Below are 13,519 nucleotides of genomic sequence, written 5' to 3' on the forward strand. Positions count from 1 at the left end.
CCAATTCCCGACATGCTCCTGCTCCCATCCCACAAAAGTAGTGTTGCTGCAGAGTGCCAGATTTCTCTCCCCCTCCCCCAGAAAAAAACAAACCCTACTTGTTACAAGATTAAATGATTTATATATTGTTTAAATAACTAGGATTCCCAGCTGTTTCCCCAACAGCATGAAGTACAGGCTTCCAGCTCTAGTAGTGATTGAAACAGTGCCTGCTGAAGATTAGCTATAAATAAAATAGCTTGAACTGTAAACAGAGGGGAGGGAGGGAGGGAGGGAGGGAGTTGGTAATTAGCAGTCAGATCCTGCAAGGTGCCAGGGTTAATTAAAAAAAGAAAAAGTGCAAAATTATGGCTTGAAAGCAGCAGGACCACAGGAAGCTGCTTTATACCATGCCAGATTATTTGACCATCAAGTACAGTAGAGTCTACTCAGACTGGCAGCGGCAGCGTCGGCTCTTTCAGGCTTTCAAGCAGAGAAAGGTCTTTCCCAGAAACTAGAAATCCCTGCAACTGGACAGGTCAGGGATTGAGCCCAGGTCCTTCTACATCCTCGCCCAGATGTCGATGAACTATAACTCCCACCATTCCCGGACAAGGACCATGTCTGCTGGCGCTAATGGGAGTTGCAGTTCCCATTTCTCTACATGCAGATCACATACTCTCGGTGGAGATTGGAGACTAGGGCGAATGGGCACTAAGCTCAGTCTGCCGCCCTCCACAAGCCCCCATCCTCACTAGCTTTAATTAAAACCAATCAGGTCCCATCATAGGATCTGCCCCCTGCCTACCAGCGACAAAGGCTATCTATCGGCCAACAACACTGCGTGCTCAACCACCCATCCATTTGTTTTGTTTTTAGATCTCACTTTATTGCTCCAAGCAGCTCTCAAAAATAGCTTACAACCAATTCCCCACAGTAAAAGTCGTATTGACGTCTGGTAGCAGAAACCTGTGTTAGAAACTCTGGTGATACGAGCTAATTACTAAATGCCACCTTAAACATAGGTTAGGGTTGCAGCAACGGAATGTCTAAGCAGCATATTTGTTTGGCAGTGAAATTAATTTTCCCCCTATTCTTTTTCATTTCTATACCTCATTATATTATAAAAAATACTTTTTCATAATAAATTTATTTGTTTGGTTTTTCAGATTAAAATTTCACAGTCACACGTCCAACATCCAACATAAAAACAAGATCCCAAGGAATCTCTTGGACTTCCTCCTCCACTTTGTGGGTCCTATTAATCATTTCCTCCTGCATCTTTTATAATAATCCAAATATTTTACCTCTCCATTGTATCCAAAATTCACCATTAATCTACAAGTGATATTCCAATCCTACTAATGATTTTAACTGTTTACAATGGTATTTTAGATAAGTTATATTTTCCCCCATTCCTTATTAAAATTGCCACTATTTTTCTTTTCGTTTCTATACTCTTCTCTCTCTCTCTCTCTCTCTATATATATATCTCAAAGTGGTTTACAACACATTAAAACACATTAAAATAAAATAAAATAAATTCAAGCTTCAAGAGAAATATTTCAGATCCTTCTCTAAGTGACATTTGGCTTTCCCCGTATTTACCTATTTAATTTATACAGCTGCCCCATAGCAGAAGTACTCTAGGAAGCCTTTGTGTGATGTAGTTGGCTAGAGCATTGGGACTAGGACAGGCATCCCCAAACTCGGCCCTCCAGATGTTTTGGGACTACAATTCCCATCATCCCTGACACCTGGTCCTGTTAGCTAGGGGTGATGGGTGTTGTAGCCCCAAATCATCTGGAGGGCAGAGTTTGCCTGTGCCTGGACTAGGACCTAGGAGATCAGAGTTCACATCCCCACTCAGTCATGAAGCTCAGTGGGTGACCTTGAGCCAGTCACCTTCTCTTAGCCTACCTCACAGGGTCATTGTAGGGATTAACTGAGGAGGGGGGTGAACCATGTAAACCTTGGAGAAAAAGGTGAGATATAAATGCAATCAATAAGCTTACTTGCTTAAGAAAGCTGGAGGGGCCAACCAGATGGAGATGTCGGGTCGCCAATCTGGTATCCCGAGATCTCCATATGGTCAGTTTAACCTGTGACAGTCACAAAATGCACTGGAGAATTCTAACACTGGCAGGAATATTTTTTTATTTATTGGATTAATACCATTACTAATTGCTGGAAAGGTTAGGACAGTTGGGTGTTTTTTGCCACCAGTCCCGGCTGTTTAAATTCCTTTGCACCCCAATAATGGCAGGCTTCATCTTTTCTAGCTCCAACTGATTAGATAGGTTTGTATAAAATTATATTTGCTATTTATATATATCTATACAGTGGTGCCCCGCAAGACGAATGCCTCGCAAGACGAAAAACCCGCTAGACGAAAGGGTTTTCCGTTTTGGAGGCGCTTCGCAAAACGAATTTCCCTATGGGGTTGCTTCGCAAGACGAAAAAAATCTTGCATCCCCCCCGCGGGTTTTTTCCGCTTTTTCCGCCCTTTTCTTCAGCCGCTAAGCCGCTTATCAGCTGTTCCGCTGATAAGCCGCTTAACAGCTGATCGCTGGAAGCCGCTTGACAGCTGTAGCGCTAATCCGCTAAGCTGTCAATGGGCTTGCTTCGCAAGACGGAAAAACCGCTAGACGAAGAGAATCGCGGAACGAATTCTTTTCGTCTAGCGAGGCACCACTGTATATGATATTCCTTTAGCACTACAGCCTCGAACATGACATTACTTGAGAATTCTAATAAACCAAAGAATAATCTGTGCCGTTTTGAAACCAGGGGTTAAAATTGGTGCAGTTTTCAAAAGGTTCAGTTCGCCATCTTGATTTTTTAAAAATGGCATCTGACTGTACCCAAACATAGAGGAAAACCTGCTCCTTGACCTCAGGAACCATCATGCAAAATTTGGTTGTGATATCTTAAGAGTTGTCCAAATGCATAAGGAACAGGCGAATAATTCTCCAAAATAGCAGATTATATCTAACTAGCGGGACTTGCCCAGTACTGCCTGGGAATTTGTAGAAACAAAAAAAAAGTGATTTTTAAATGGATAGCGTAATTTAGGCCTGTCACACCAAAACCTCAGCAAAGTCATGCCAGAGTCTGCCATCTTGATTCAAAATGGTGCCAGGTGTCCAAAAGCAAGGGAGTTGTCAGCAAAGAGGTCAAAGGCACAGGGACAACCTGGGAAGCTGGTGGTCCCTCGCTCCGTATCTGTTTTAACCGCATGTAAACCCTTTCCTTCAAGCTGAGTTGCGCCCAAACTCCCCCCCCCAAAAGGAGACCATTCAGGATGAGCTGAAGCCCCTCCATTTTTAGAAGTACAGTGATACCTCGGGTTAAGTACTTAATGCGTTCTGGAGGTCTGTTCTTAACCTGAAACTGTTCTTAACCTGAAGCACCACTTTAGCTAATGGGGCCTCCTGCTGCTGCCATGCCGCCAGAGCACAGTTTCTGTTCTCACCCTGAAGCAAAGTTCTTAACCTGAGGTAATATTTCTGGGTTAGTGGAGTCTGTAACCTGAAGCATATGTAACCTGAAGCATATTTAACTCGAGGTACCACTGTACACCCTCCTTGGGCTAAAGGCTGCAGGAAATGTGGACGGAAATTTCAAAGCAACGGTTGCCACAAGCCATTGATGTTGCTCTGATCTGGTCTTTGGCCAAGGTGAGATGGAGAGAGCTGGAACGAAGGATAAAGATGCCTCCTACCACCACCACTAGCCCCAATTCGTATAAGAAGAGACAATCAGATTGGCAGCTGAATCTCAATTCAATAGTGGCAATGGGGTGGTGTCCCAAGAGCAGTGGGCTAGCTTAAAGAATGTAGTGGGCAGGTCACCTGGCACACACACACAGAGCTCTGCCCTTCATCTCCTTGCTGCCACCCCCCACAAAACTGCTGCCCAAGGCACCTGCCCCATTCTGCACAATGGTAGGGCCGGCTTTATGAAAGCTCCAGGTAAGTGAAACGTTGTGTCCCATCAAATCCTTAAGCACACACACCTCACCCTGTTACTCCTTCCCTAGCCAACAGTGCCCAAGGCAAGTCCTTACCCTGGATCAGAGGTAGGAGATCTCAAGCCCTCCAGGCTTTGCTATCTGGCCCTTGGAATGCTGCCTTTCTTTTGTTTTCTTAACATTTAAAAAATCTTTATTAAACAGTGAACATTAACTTACACAACAATACAATATATATGTCGCACATCACAAATTTTACTACATACGCCTACTTTACAGAAAAGAAGAGAAAAAGAAAATTAGAGAGAAAGATAAAAGAGTAGAATAAATAAAATAAACTTCTGATTATTCTCATTGTACTGTTCCTCGTTTTGTTATTTTTACGCACAGGGAACGCTGCCTTTCACTGGCCCTGCTCCACCCTGAGGGCTTTTGCCTCCCTAGAACGTATCCTTGAACTCCAATAATGCCTCTCGCATGCTGGGATGGGTGTGTGGGTGTGTGTAAAAACTGGCCTATTCTACAAAAGGTGCTATTTACATTTGCTGCTTCCACTACTTCTGCCTCTGGCCAGGACACCACCGGCATGCGGCCCCCAGGAGGTTGCCTTGGGCTGAGGAAGTTTCCCTACCCTTGTCTTGGATACATGAAGCATTCACCACCATCGCTCCCAGTCTAACAGGGCCTTAAAAAACGCCTAGCAATGAGGAAGAACAGTTTCCCTGATTGCTGAATTTCTATAGCTAACACTTCTCAGCCCACCACTGACTGTCACTCCTATTTCACTCAGCTTTAAAAACGTGCGGTGTTCCTGACTTGAGAGAAAGGGGGCTAGGGGTGAGTGGATAAGAGAAAATCAACAACACAGTCCTCTGGAAATTCAGCAAGATCTTTCTTTTTTTAAAAAAAAAATGAACACAGAAAAGATCAATGCGCCACATGGAATTGATGTGGGAGACCCAACAGAGAACCACGGACCTTTTTCTGTATAAAGAATAGAAGGGTCCCGGGGAAACGTACCAGGGAGTAGAATTTTTAATTAATGCGTCTCTTTAATGTGCAAATCAAGCTCAGATTGCTAGTTCTGTCTTGCAATTGTTATGGAAAGTTGGGGGGGGCGGGGAGGGAAAAAAAAACTCCCTAACATTAATTGAACATGCAAAACCCCTAAACACAAGCATCCCGAGAGGAGCTGAAAGAGCAGTGGCAAGAGAAAACAAATTTATGGGAGTGGGGGGAGAAGAGAGAGAGGGGGGTCACTGGAGATATGGTTAACTCACAGTAGGTGACTAAAAGCAAGCTGTAAACTTGGTCATGAATTGGCAATATTTTCAAGGCAGCTACAAAGGCAGTCAGTGTGGCATAGTGGTTAGAGCATTGGCCTAGAACCTGGGAGGTAAAAGGTAAAGGGACCCCTGACCGTTAGGTCCAGTCGTGGCCGACTCTGGGGTTGCGGCGCTCATCTTGCCGAGGGACCCAGCATACAACTTCCGGGTCATGTGGCCAGCATGACTAAGCCGCTTTGGCAAACCAGAGCAGCACACGGAAACGCCGTTTACCTTTCCGCAGGAGTGGTACCTATTTATCTACTTGCACTTTGACATGCTTTCAAATTGCTAGGTTGGCAGGAGCAGGGACCGAGCAACGGGAGCTCACCCCGTCATGGGGATTCGAACCGCTGACCTTCTGATCAGCAAGTCCTAGGCTCTGTGGTGTAACCCGCAGCACCACCCGTGTCCCAACAAAACCTGGGAGACCAGGGTTCAAATTCTCACTCTGTCAGGAATTGTGAGAAGAGACTCCCGAGGATCATCTAGAACAGCGGTTCTCAAGCCGTGGGTCCCCAGATGTTGTTGGACTACAACTCCCATCATCCCTGAGCTCTGGCCTTGCTACATGGGTAGGCAAACTAAGGCCCAGGGGCTGGATCCGGCCCAATCGCCTTCTAAATCTGCCCGGCAGCGGTCCGGGAATCAGCGCGTTTTTACATGAGTAGAATGTGTCCTTTTATTTAAAATGCATCTCTGGGTTATTTGTGGGGCATAGGAATTTGTTCCATTTCTCCCCTCAAAATATAGTCCGGCCCTCCACAAGGTCGGAAGGACAGTGGACTGGCCCCCTGCTGAAAAAGTTTGCTGACCTCTGATCTAGTCCAACCCCCAGCAATGCAGGAATCCGGCCCACAGTCATCCCTTGGTGGGCTTGAACCACCAATCTTCTGGTTATCAGCTGGACGCACCGACCCATTGCATCACAGAATGTGCGTCTTTTGAGGAAAGGCGGGATAGAAAATGTAATACATAATAATATACGTGGTTCTTAGACCCTTCCCCCACCTCCCCGTTCATTTTCTCCTCACAACAACCCTGCAGAGAAGGTGAGACGCTGAGAGAGTACATCTGACATGAAGTCAATCCAGCAAATTTCAGAGCTGAGTAAGATCTGAACTTACTGGTGATGGTGATGATTTTATTACTTATACCCCACTCATCTGGCTGTGTTGTGGGGATAAAATGTTAAGGGAAGAACCATCTACACCACCTTGAGCTAATTTGAGGAAACGGTCTTATATACAGTGGTGCCCCGCAAGACGAATGCCTCGCAAAACGAAAAACGTGCAAGACGAAAGGGTTTTTCGGTTTTTGCGTCGCTTCGCTAGACGAATTTCCCTATGAGCTTGCTTCGCAAGACGAAACGTCTTGCGAGTTCTTTTCCTTTTTCTTAAAGCCGCTAAGCCGTTAATAGCCGCTAATAGCCGTGCTTCGCAAGACGAAAAAACCGCAAGACGAAGAGACTCGTGGAACGGATTAATTTCGTCTTGCGAGGCACCACTGTAAATGTAATAAATAGACAGCAGGCACTGTATTGTATTTTTATGTTGTGAACCACCCTGTATCTTCGGAAAATACATAAATACATACATTTAAATGCCTGCTGAAAATCTTTTAACAACAACCTTTAAATGCCTTCTGAGAACCTTTCCTTTCCGCCAGGCCTAGACAGGCAACTAAGAATACAACCCTCCACAATGGTAAGTTGATGTATGTTTTTAACTTTCTGTATGGCTTTTATTGTAGAGTTTTATATCTTACTGTGGGGTAAGCCACTTTGATAATTTTTTAATGACATGGTGGTATGTAAATATTTTAATAACTAAACAAACATTTATTTATTATTTTTAAAAACCCTCCAGCCAACCAAACCACGCTTTCCCAGAATTGGGACTCAAGGCTACTTACAAAAAAACCACACACACAAAAATACACACCGATAAAGCACAGAAAGCGAAAAAACGTATAAAAGACAATAGTTTTTAAAAACTAATTAAATTATAATGGAATTAAAAGGATGTGAAAACCAAATCTATTAAAATTACAGAGAGAAAAACACAGATAGTAAAAACAGGACAGTGCTATTAAAAGCTCTTTCCTTAAAAGCAGTCTGTTCCCAAAAGGCCTGCCAGAAGAAAACAGTCTTCACAAACAAAAGTGTAAAACTGAAACAACCGACACCTTTTCACTGCTGATATAAAGGAAAGCGGCAGCAGTTTAGGAGGTGGTCAAGTGGTCTAGCAAATAATATTATGTACTGAATATTACATTACAACAGCAGCCTCACACCCAGCATTGCTCAGGAATTCTAAGAAATAAAAATAAAAATCAGCACAATTCTGAAAGGTCCAGTTCACCCATCTTGATTCAAAAATGGTATCCACTTACATCCCAAAATAGATGAAAACAGGCTCCTTGAGCTCAGAATCCATCACACAAAATTTGGTGTTCCTGTCTTAAGAGGTGCCCAAACCTCTTTCCAAAATATATATTGTGCTCTCTCTTTATGCTGGGGCTTTCCACACTGTTGCTATTTTCAGCTGGGAAACAGTCACATAAAGGCAAAGTCAGGCCACACAATTTAAAGTTTATTTTAAAGATGGGCATTTTTGCGATAAGGGAAGTCATGCGGGGAGAATATGCCTTGGAAAGTGCAGGATGATGACACTTGCTTTGGAGCAACATCATCTAACCTTCCCACAAACAAATCAGAATGAACGCTCGTTACTTAGCCAGTGTCCTTTAATCTTCTAGCAAACAAATCAGAATGAAGGCATGGTAAACAGGTTCGTCTGGAAGTGTAGACCCATTGAAATAACTTGACTTGACTAGCAGAGGTCCATTCTTTTCAATGGGTCTATATATATATTCTATCCGTGTTCTAATGCATATTGCATATTCAATTTTTTTTAAAAGCAGGGATGTGCGTTATGTGGGTATCCCCTCCCCGCTCCCAAAGGTCTTTAAAAAAGAAAAACAAACAAACACTGCCCCTTTAAAAGAAAACAACAAAAAGAACCACCCCATATAAATTATGGCCATAAACTTTTTTCCCCCTGCAGTGCAGCCTAATTAATTCCTGCTCTATACACAAAGGGAAAATGCTGGGTGACAAATGGGTGCAGAGCTTGAAAGCTGCCACGTCGGCAAAACATTTTCTACTTCAATTTATAAGCAATTTTGCAGTAAATCATCCGCCAGAATCCAAGATCCACAGGCAGCAAGGAAGAGCCAGTCCATGCTGGGGTGGCTTAGCCAAGATACAAAAGATGTAACACAAACGGTGTTTGTGTGTGTAGGAAAACAGGTGCCCTCGTGCCACAGTTCTCAGAAATATTTTTTTTATCTCCATTTAAAACTCCACAAAGCAATAGCCTCCCATGATGCAACTTGCATGGGACTTGTCGTGCCCGCAATCCGCTGCTCAAGAGGGAAAGGCCATAGCTGAGGACGAAGAGCATCTGCCTTGCATGCAAATGGTCCCAGGTAAAATTCCCGGCACCTCCAGGTAGGACTGGGAAAGACTCCCCTGGAGAGCTGCTGCCCGACAGTGCAGACAATCCTGAGCTAGATGGAACAATGGTCTGACTTAAGGAAGAAGTCTATATTCTTAAGAGTCAAAAGGGGTACCCCAAGAAAAATATACCGTATTTTTTCGTGTATAAGACGACCCGGTGTATAAGACGACCCCTATTTTGGGAGACTCCAAATTAAAAAAAAACACCCCTCAGCGCTACCCGTGTATAAGACGAGCCCCAATTTTAAACCTAATATTTTGGTAAAAAAACTTAGTCTTATACACGGAAAAACACGGTATATAGCAAACCTAGGAAGCTGCCTTATACTGTACTGTCTACATTGACTTGCAGGCAACTCTCCAGGGCTTAAGGAAGGAGTATCTCCAGCCCTACCTGGTGGTGTGGGGAACTGAACCTGTGACCTTCTGCACGCAAAGCAGATGCTCTACCACTGAGCTACGGCCTTCCCCAAGAACCTCATTCACTAGTGACAACTTTTAAGTGCTAACGGACCACCGACAGGTAAAATGACCCAGACAGAACTCGTATATCTTGCAAGTCTTGTGTGTGCGCAGAACTGGTGACGAAACAGTGCCCCTCCTCCTCCTCCAAAGTATTCATAAACAGGAGCCTCTGTTACCCAGAAGTCTTCATCAAATTTTGAGGCACTGTTGAACTCAATGAAACCTGGGAGCAAGTGCCCACATTTCCTTAAGTATCTTGAAAATGCCCCAGTGCTGAGATTTTTCATGATATGCATTATTTACTTTAAAATATATCTCTTTCATAGAAAGAAAACATTATCCTGCTGTCTCAGCGAAGACAAGACACCTCAAGGCAGCTAAAAATTAGGTGTTAAAAAAATCAGTTCAACTGATTAGAAGACAAATGATCTAAGGACAGAATGCCATCCACACTAACTTGGAAGCATGCGCTATTGAACAAAATGGAAGTTACTTTTGATTAAACTAGGGTTGTACTGTATGACCTAATTTGCAGGACTAGAACAATCTTGCATGTCAAAAGCTTCGGAATATCATGCAGAAGCCAATAACAATTTTTTTTTTTTAAAAAAAACTGTTTTAGTTCTAGATATTTGACACTTGTCTAGCTCAAGATGCAAATAACAGGAGCCGTGCAAAATAAAATGTATGGTTTTCTTTTAACTCGCCTGGGGAGCTTTTTTCTTTCTTTCTTTCTTTTTAAGGGTTTTTAATATATATAAAATCCCACCTCTTTACAGAATTTATATATTAAACTCCATGTTCATTGCAGTGTTTTGCTTATGGGAAATATCAAAATGTCAACCATTGTTTCTGTTAAAGGTCTTTAATGATATCGTGGTTTCTGGACTTGTAATGAAAACACGACGCTGGCTGCAGTTTGTAATGCATCTCATTAAATACGTTAATGGCACACGTTTTACTAAAAGGTCAGGTTTAATATTGGTGGGAGTTTGCCTTTTAAGGCAAAAAAGGGGGAAAGCAGGAACTTGGTTTAAAGCTATAGCACTTCACTTGATGTGGATCTGGGAAAACACCAAGGAACCACTTAAAAGTTCATCGCTGATGAATTAGCATCACGTGAGCTGTCACTTAAAACCACATTTGCACCCTACACTCTGATACCACTTTAACAGTCTTGGCTTCTGCCATGGGAACTGTAGTTTGCCAAAGGTGCTGGGATTTGCTAGGAGAACCCCAATTCCCAGGCAGAGCTGCAATTGCCAGTGTTCACCAGGAAAAAGGGGATTAGTTTTACACTAAGGTGTGGGGACTGCAGCAATTCCTGGCTAGGTTCAGAAAAGAAACCACATACCGTATTAGCCTGAATATATGCCACACCCAAATATAACCCACACCTTTAAAATTCAAGGAGGGAAAAGAAAAAAAAGACAATACCTGAATATAAGCCGCTTCCTTAAAATTCCGCAGGCACTCACACCCATTCCATTTTACCGCATGTCTGTTTCAGCAGCAATATCGTAAAAGCACATTTTTGTAAGTTCGGGAATTTAAGCCGCACTTTTAACTTTTCATGGTCGGAATTTGGAAAAAAAGTGAGGCTTATATTCAGGCCAATATGGTACTCTGCACCAAACACAGCTGAGAATCCAAACCGCACCTTGAGCTTCCAAACATACATTTTGATTCCTGCCCCAGTACAGAAAATACAAGCACAAAACCAGTCTTGTCTGGGGAAAGGAGAGAGATTCTTACTGTTCTTGAGTGCAGCAGCAAACTCCTGTCCTCCTCTTTTCTTGAACTCCAGGAAAGTGTCTGGCTGGGGAAGCTGGTTGGCTGTCAGGAGAACCTTCTGCAGTTTAATTCGCCCTTCCAAGAGCTGATCCCACAGAGCTTTAGTAAAGCGGGGAGCAGGGTAGAGAAGAGAAAGACAAAACACTGTAATTAAATAGGAAGATAGGACGCTGCCTTATACTGAATCAAACGACTGGTCCACCTATTATTATTATTATTACAGTGGTACCTCAGGTTAAGTACTTAATTCGTTCCAGAGGTCCGTTCTTAACCTGAAACTGTTCTTAAACTGAAGCACCACTTTAGCTAATGGGGCCTCCTGCTGCCGTTGCGCCGCTGTTCTCATCCTGAAGCAAAGTTCTTAACCCGAGGTACTATTTCTGGGTTAGCGGAGTCTGTAACCTGAAGCATCTGTAACCCGAGGTACCACTGTATTATTAAATTAAATGTAGCTCAGTATTGTTCTGAACTGTTAGTACTGATAATCTTATTTTGTTATTTCAAAAACTGGCTTGAGTTTTGTTTGGGTGGGTTTGTGTTTTTTTAAACAATGAAGCGCTATATAAAACAAATACGAACACAGCTGCTCTCCAAAGTTTCAGACAAGGCTTTCTCCCATCCATACACAGAGATGCCTGGGATTGAACCAAGGCCCTTCTGCATGCAAAGCAGATGCAGCCATTCAGGGGCGTTTTGTTTTTGCAGCTATGGCCGTTCATGGCTGACGTATCAAAGCCCCAAGTATTCCCTCGCCTCCCCCACAACTGCCTGCCAGAGGGATGGCAAACAGTACCTTATTAGCTTCCTAAACATTGAAAGCAATACGCTGGGCAAGAGCACCCAGGATCTGCCCCTCCTCTTCGCCATGACAAGCCGATCGCTTGTTCACCCCCCTCTTACTTTGGCCCAGACAACAGTGTCACAGAAGAGGAGAAGCAGATAATAATACACTTCCTTTAACAAACAAAAGAGTTCTTATTTTATACCAAGTCTCAGCCTGAATACCTCTCAGCTCCAGGCAAGGATTCATTGAACTAAGATCTGACTTTTTCTGCTGCGTATACGTAAACTCTATCTGCTAACATTTCCCACGTTCATCGGGGGCCACATGGGAGAAGAGGCTGCCCACTGACCTATTTGATTCTTCACGGCTTTTCCTTTAGCAACTTCTTCGGCCACTCGGTCTTTCGAGAACGGCAACAGCCCCCCGAGATGTTTGCTCTCCCTCGCATCCGCTGCCACCATCTCCTCCTTCTCCTCGCTCCCCGCGGCGCTTTCCTCCGACGTCGCTCCACCTTCGCTGCCTTCTTCCATGCTGTCTTCTTCCTCATCTCCGCTGCCTTCTTCGACACCGTCTTCTTCCTCATCTTCCTCCAACATTTCCACTGCACTGCCCATTTCGTCCATCCCCTCTGCAAATTTCGCAAAGCCGTCCACAGCCTGGAAAACGAAAGCTTCTTCCTTCAGTTTCCCCAGCTGTTTCCTTTCTTCTTCCTCCTCCCGGCTGCTGGCAACGCTGCAGGTAGCATCCTCCTCATCCTGGTCCTCCTCCTCCTCATCCGTTTCCTCTTCCTCGTTTGAAGTCTGCTCATCTATCCATTACGAAGACAAAAAGACAATTGTTAACACTTATCCGTCACAAACTGCACCCAATCCATTAAGGTCAAAGCTGGTGCTTAACTGTGTACACCAGGGGCTGGGAAAGATTTCAGCTCCAGGGGCCAGATCTCGATCAAGATCAGTCTTGTGGGGCAAGTCCGACAGGGCCATGCACCTGTCAATCACCTGGTGTCAGGTGCAAGGTGCTACTAAAATGAAGGGTTTATTTACATTTGTTTTAGCGGGGACGGTGTGCATGGAATCCTTACAACATATATAGAGCGCAACAGGCTGAATGGTAATGTTTGTAACGAATTTATTTACTGGTTACTTCCTAACATACGAATCAAGTCCAGGATGTACACCATGTGCAATCCTTAAGCAAGGTATATAACCTATTTAATTAAATCCGATGCAGATATATTTCTTCCATCCTTAATACATTCTTGTTTGAGTTCATATATTACACAGTCCTCAAATGTGATTAAGGAAAGGGCCCTGGAATGTAACGTACATCCTTGCTTAAGGATTGTATATGGTGTACATCCTGGACTTGATGTTAGGAAGTAACCAGTAAAGAAATTTGTTACAAACATTACCATTCAGCTTGTTGCGCTCTATATGTTGTAATTATTGCATCTGCGTAATAATGTATTGTATTTGTTTTGTGAATGGAATCCTGCACAAATCCCCCCCCCCAAGAATCCTGGGAACTGTAGTTTACCACCCTCAGAGCTACAATTCCCAGCACCCTTCACAAACACACCAAACAATTGAAGCTCATTACTTCCCCCAAAATACTCCTGGGAACTGCAGTTTGACCCCCTCCCACAGCTACAATTCCCAAGACCCTTAAACCAC

At 43.7% G+C, this 13,519-nt stretch overlaps 1 protein-coding gene across 1 annotated transcript in view; it reads right to left on the reverse strand.

Moving 5' to 3' along the window:
- AATF (apoptosis antagonizing transcription factor) overlaps window positions 1-13,519 on the reverse strand; it is a 69,134-nt gene that overhangs the window by 49,187 nt on the left and 6,428 nt on the right. Inside the window, exons 3-4 of the mRNA XM_081890433.1 lie at window positions 12,193-12,651; window positions 11,021-11,158 (exon numbers count right to left, since the gene is read on the reverse strand). Of these exons, the coding sequence (XP_081746559.1) occupies window positions 11,021-11,158; window positions 12,193-12,651 (597 nt within the window). The remainder of the gene's footprint in view (window positions 1-11,020; window positions 11,159-12,192; window positions 12,652-13,519) is intronic.

Source organism: Podarcis melisellensis, assembly GCF_964234715.1.
Source record: "Podarcis melisellensis genome assembly, chromosome: 15".
NCBI lineage: Eukaryota > Metazoa > Chordata > Lepidosauria > Squamata > Lacertidae > Podarcis > Podarcis melisellensis.